A 6,288-nucleotide genomic window follows, 5' to 3' on the forward strand; every position below is an offset into this window, starting at 1 on the left:
GCCTTTGGCTATTGAGTCCTAATGGGGATCTAGTGCAGAGGCCTCCAAGAGAGAAGTTAGATACAAGGTGGAAACCACCAGGCATTCTTGAGCAACAGGACTTGAACAACTGTAAGAATGGCGGCTGATTCACAGAACCTGCCATTGTTCACTTTATGCCCCATCTCTCAGGAACCCGTGGAGTTGCATCTTCTGCAGGATAAAGACTATTCAGGAAAGATGCCCAGAAAGCCAACCGTGTCATCAGGAATCTGAAGTCCTGATGAGGCAGATGCTGCCCGAGGAGCAGTTGGTGAGTAAAAATGTGAACCTGAAGCCTCCTCCTTTCTGTTCACCTGGGCAAAGTCTTACAAAAAGCTCAAGGAATGGAGCCCAAAAGCAAACTGCTGGCCCATGGTGTGCTTTTCTCCATGACCTAATGCTACAATTCATATTTCAAAGAAAATTCCTGGTCCAAAGAAACTCCCCATGCCATGTTTGCTTCAAAGAGTCCACAGGTTTGAGAGTTGTGTGTTCTCTTTGGGCACGCATATGAGCTCTTTCTCTCTAAACTGCATTTAACTTGAAATGTCCTCCATCTTTTGCAGAAATGTGAATTCCTCCTCTTGAAGGTCTACTGTGATCCAAAAAGCCCCTTTTTTGCCTCAGAACCATATTATGTAAGTAACAGCCAAAAAAAATGCTTATACTGGCATTTGTCAAATCTGTGATCTGAATCCCATGGTACAAGGTGCCATTCTATTTGCCTTGTTGATGAGTTTTTAGTTTAGGCTACTATAAAAATTTATCATAGATTCAGTGGCTTAAACAGCAGAAATGTTTTTCTCACAGCCCTGGAAGCTGCATGTCCAAGATCAAAGTGTCAGCAGGGTCGGGTTCTGGAGAGGGGCTATCTTCTAGGTTGCAGAGACAACACAGGGTTGCTCCCTGTGTTCTTAAGTGGCAGAAAGAGGAGAGAACTCTCCGGAGTCTCTTTTATAAGAGCCCTAATCCTATTTGTGAGGGCTCCACCCTTCTTACCTCATGACCTCTCCCAAAAGCCCCACCTCCTAGTACCTTCACAGGGGGGTTAGGATTTTGACCTATGGATTGGGGGGGCCCACAAACCTTTATTCCATAATAGTGGGAGTCTATGGCACCGGGCTGATAGCCTCACTTTGGTCTTTTTCTCAACAGAACAAAGAGGGGTCTCAGGGCCCACAGAAGCCCATGTGGTTAAACAAAGTCAAGAGAAACCTGAATGAGCAGGCGTACTCCCAAGTAGAAGGGTTTGTGCAGGACATGCGTCTCATCTTTCATAATCACAAGGAATTTTACAGGGTGAGTGGCTCTCCCTGCTTCCTTTTCTTTTTCAGTTACATCACTTTAAAGTCACTTTCCCTTCATCTTTTCATATCAGGTAAATGTTACAATCACCCTTATCATATGACAAGCCCATACAAGTACAAATCGTGGAAGTATCCTAAAAACCCTGTGGTGCATATGGGGAAAATAACAATGAACTGGAAGGTGCCATTGCAAACATGGTCCTATAACCCCAGAGTTGACTCATTTCTAGATGGTTTATTTTCACCCATAGAGAACAAGAGGCTGCAGACTCATTTGTTTCTACTAGAAATAGAAGTGCACTTTAAAGAGGCATTTAAAGTGTTTCTCTTCTCTAGAGGAATATACCAAATCAAAGGTCTCAAATGTCAAAACACTGAATTTCTTTACATCTGAATTTCCTGGCGCCATTTCAGAAATTAACAAGGATTATGTCAAGGGGTGAGAGTGAAGGGAAAAGGAAGACATTATTAAATGGCCTTAAACATTTCTGTACTATCATAAGGTTGCTTAAAAAAATGCTGTGTGTAAAAATCACACAAGTAGAATTTTTAAAACTTAAATTAAACCATAAGCTTTTGATCAGGAATTAGATTTCAATGTAGTACTATTTCGACTTTTCTGTCTTCCAGATAAAGATAAATAATTAAATTGTCAGGGAACATAAGGAACTCGTAACTAGATTAATTCTCACTTAACATTTGGGATAACCTAAAACAAGGCCCTGGATTATCTGCAACACTGGGTGTCTCGGCTCATTGAATAATTGTTGCTATTAATGTTTTTTTCTTTGCTTTTTCAGGAAGATAAATTCATTACACTGGGAATTCAAGTACAGGACAACTTTGAGAAGAATTTCAGAAACATTTTTGCAATTCAGGAAACAAGCAAGAACATTATAATGTTTATTTAGCCCATTCTTACTTGCTCCCTTCAGATCCTCTGGCAGCTAGCTACACAGTGTACACATGGTCCCACTAATCTCCGACTGCTCCTGTGGAAACTCCACATCACAATTATCCAAAATTTTTCATTGACATTTTAAAACTGTCTTTATCAGCTTTCAATAAAATTCAACACTCCTTCATGTTAAAAATTCTCAATAAGCTAGGTATTGAAGGAACATATCCCAAAATAATAAGAGGCATTTACGACAAATCCACAGCCAACATTATACTAAATGTGCAAAAGATAGAAGCATTCCCCTTGAAAACAAGCACAAGACAAGGATTCCCTCTCTCACCACTCCTATTCAACAAAGGATTCGAAGTCCTAGTCAGAGCAGTCAAGAAGCAGAAAAAAGTAAAGGGCATCTAAATAGGCAAAGAGGAAGTCAAACTATTCCTGTTTGCAGACAACATTGATTCCATATCTAGGAAACCCCGTAGTCTCAGCCCAAATGCTCCTTCCACTGATAAACAACTTCAGAGAAGTTTCAGAATACAAAATCAGTATACAAAAATTACTAGCATTCCTATACACCAACAATAGCCAAGCCAAGAGCCAAATCAGGAAGGCAATCCCATTCACAATTGCCACAAAAAGAATAAAATACCTAGGAATACAGCTAACCAGGGAGGTGAAAGATCTCTACAATAAGAATTACAAAACACTGCTCAAAGAAATCAGAGACGACACAAACAAGTGGAAAAACATCCCACGTTCATGGGTAGAAAGAATCAATATCATTAAAATGACCATACTGCCCAAAGCAGTTTACAGGTTCAGTGTTATTCCTATCAAACCACCAATGACATTCTTCACAGAAAAAAAACTATTTTAAAATTCATACAGAATGAAAAAAGAGCCCAAATAGCCAAGGCAATCCTAAGCAAAAAGAACAAAGCTGAAGGCATCACGTTACCCGACTTCAAACTATAGTACAGGGCTTCAGTAACCAAAAGAGCATGGCACTGGTACCAAGAAAAAAGGCACAGAGACCAATGGAACAGAACGAAGAACACAGAATAAGACCGCATGCCTATGACCATCTGATCTTTGACAAAGTTGACAAAAACAAGCAATGGGAAAAAGACTGCCTATTCTATAAATGGTGCTGGGATAACTGGTTAGCCATATGTAGAAGATTGAAGCTAGACCCCTTCCTTACGCCATATACAAAAATCAACTCAAGATCAATTAAAGACTTAAATGTAAAATCGAAAACTATGAAAACCCTGGAAGACAACCTAGGCAATACCATCCTGGACATAGGAACCGGCAAAGATTTCATGACAAAGACAAAAGCAACCACAACAAAAGCAAAATTTGACAAATGAGATCTAATTAAACTTAAGAGATTCTGCACAGCAAGAGAAACAATCAGCAGAGTAAACAGACAAGCTACAAAATGGGAGAAAATATTTGTAAACTATGCATCTGACAAAGATCTAATATCCAGCTTCTATAGGGAACTTAAACAAATTTACAAGAGAAAAAGAAACAACCCCATTAAAAAATGGACAAAGGACATGAAAAGACACTTTTTTTTTTAAGATGGAGTTTCACTCTTGTTGCCCAGGCCAGAGTGCAGTGGTATGATCTTGGCTCACCGCAATCTCTGCCTCCCAGGTTCAAGCGATTCTCCTGCCTCAGCCTCCCGAGTGGCTGGGATTACAGGCATGCAAACCTGATTAATTTTGTATTTTAGTAGAGACAGGTTTTCTCCACATTGGTCAGGCTGGTCTCGAACTCCTGAACTGAGGTGATCCACCCACCTCAGCCTCCCAGAGTGCTGGGATTATAGGCGTGAGCCACCATGCCCAGACGAAAAGACACTTTCCAAAAGAAGACATACATGCGGCCAACAAGCATATTTTAAAAGCTCAATATCACTGATCATTAGAGAAATGCAAATTAAAACTACAATGAGACACCATCTCACACCAGTCAAAATGATTCTTGCTAAAAAGTCAATAACAGCTAGTAAGGTTGTGGAGAAAAGGGAACATTTATACACTGTTGGTGGGAGTGTAAATTAGTTCAACCATTATGGAAAGCAGTGTGGCAATTCCTCAAAGTACTAAAAGTAGAACTGCCATTCCACCCAGCAATCCCATTACTGGGTACATACCCAAAGGAATATAAATCATTCTACCATAAAAACACATGCATGTAAATGTTCATCGCAGCACTATTCACAATAGCAAAGATATGGAATCAACCTAAGTGCCCATCAATATCAAACTGGATAAAGAAAATATGGTATGTATACACCATGGAATAGTATGCAGCCATAAGAAAGAATGAGATCATATCACAGGAACATGCATAGAGCTGGAAGTTATTATCCTTAGCAAACTAATACAGGAACAGAAAATCAAATACCACGTGTTCTCACTTATAAGTGGGAGCTAAATGATGAGAACTCATGAACGCAATGAAGGGAACAACAGACGCTAGGGTCTACTTGAGGGTGGAAGATGAGAAGAAGGAGAGAAGCGGAAAAAATATCTATTGGTGATGAAGTAATCTGTACAACAAACCCCTTTGACAAGAGTTTCCCTATATAACAAACCTTCACATGTATCCTTGAACCTAAAAGTTTTTAAATTGTAAATAAATGGATCATTAATAAAAAAATTTTAATAATGAACTTTTCTTATCAAGTTCTCTTATTGAATAATTTGGAATGAAACTTATAATTGATACCATAAAGTCTTTCTATAAAGGATCATATTATATCTTCCCAATTATTCAGTTTCATACTTTTTGTTGTTACTGTGAAAGTAATCTTTTCCCATTGAATTTTATTACTGATTATTGCCTATTACAGAAAGCTACCATTATTTATGTATAATTTTGTCACTGATTACCATACTGAATATTAGATAGCATCATTTTCACCTTTTACCCAGTGGCATCAGGAAGCCTGTGGTGGCTCCATAGCATCTTCAGCTTTCAATTCATGGAATCATAATTGGTTTAGGAGATGGAAGCATTCCTCAGTTGAGCACTGAAACCTCTGACAATTCTTGGTTATGTTGGAAAATGATTCTGCCAGGGCACCCTGGTGTATTTGCATGTGTAAAGGAGGAAAAAATAATTTTTCTGCTACCCTTCTAAGTTTCCCCTACCCAGATCCTCTGGGGCCCCTGTAACAAAAGACAGATTAACAAGAGAAAAACAGAAGTTTATTAGCATATATAGAGAGATATATATGTATATACACATATCTCTGTATATATACATACATATGTATATACATCCAACTCTGGTTATGGGGGACAGAGTACCATATATGGGTAGCTGGTTCCAAGCATATACTGCATCCTTTCAGGAAGTGCTCCAACCTCAGAAATGACTGTTTGGGACCATAGTTAGCTATATGTGTGTATATATATGTGTGTATATATGAGAGATACTCAGAGAGATGAATAACTCTCCAAGAGGTGGCTGAGACTTCAAACTTAAATACCATCTCCAGCTAAAGACAAAGAAAGAAGAGTATGGGAAAGCCAGTTATGGGGATGACCAGGAAGCACATGGTAAACAAGAGTAAAGTTTGCTGTGCAGATCTGAGGTGTCTTCTCCATTGATAAGAGTCCCTTGTGATTTAGAATCATCCTTCTCTTCCTGGGACAGAGAGACATCCTTATGAATGGAGATTTCCTTTGTAAATGTAAAGTTCCCTAACAAAGGAGTAACTTCTACTGTGTTTTTAGAGCTTCTCCTGTGTCTCCTATTTCTCAAAATAATCTTTATGCCAGAGAGGCACATTCTAGGGTAGCATATTCTGGCCTCCCATACAGGTCTCCACATAGACCCCAGAGGCGGGGCTTAACTGCACCTGATCTGATCTAAGTCTTGACAGAGAATACTTGTGGTCTTTCCAGAACATTTGCACAAGGAAGGCATGAGAGGAGCTGCTTGAAGGCCATTCCCCACTCTCCTGCTCATCTTTTGGAGGCTACCATGACATTCATCATTTCCTAAGTTCTGATGAGGTCTGAGGCTTTCTGT

General features: G+C 39.3%; 1 protein-coding gene across 1 annotated transcript in view; it reads left to right on the forward strand.

Annotated features, from left to right (window-relative positions):
- The window catches only part of SP100 (SP100 nuclear antigen), a 133,333-nt gene extending 130,911 nt beyond the window's left edge, over positions 1-2,422 (forward strand). Inside the window, exons 27-30 of the mRNA XM_011952040.1 lie at positions 172-292; positions 588-659; positions 1,177-1,320; positions 2,129-2,422. Of these exons, the coding sequence (XP_011807430.1) occupies positions 172-292; positions 588-659; positions 1,177-1,320; positions 2,129-2,239 (448 nt within the window). The 3' untranslated portion in view covers positions 2,240-2,422. The remainder of the gene's footprint in view (positions 1-171; positions 293-587; positions 660-1,176; positions 1,321-2,128) is intronic.
- Positions 2,423-6,288: the final 3,866 nt, after the last annotated feature.

Source organism: Colobus angolensis, unplaced genomic scaffold (assembly GCF_000951035.1).
Source record: "Colobus angolensis palliatus isolate OR3802 unplaced genomic scaffold, Cang.pa_1.0 Scaffold33, whole genome shotgun sequence".
Lineage (NCBI taxonomy): Eukaryota > Metazoa > Chordata > Mammalia > Primates > Cercopithecidae > Colobus > Colobus angolensis.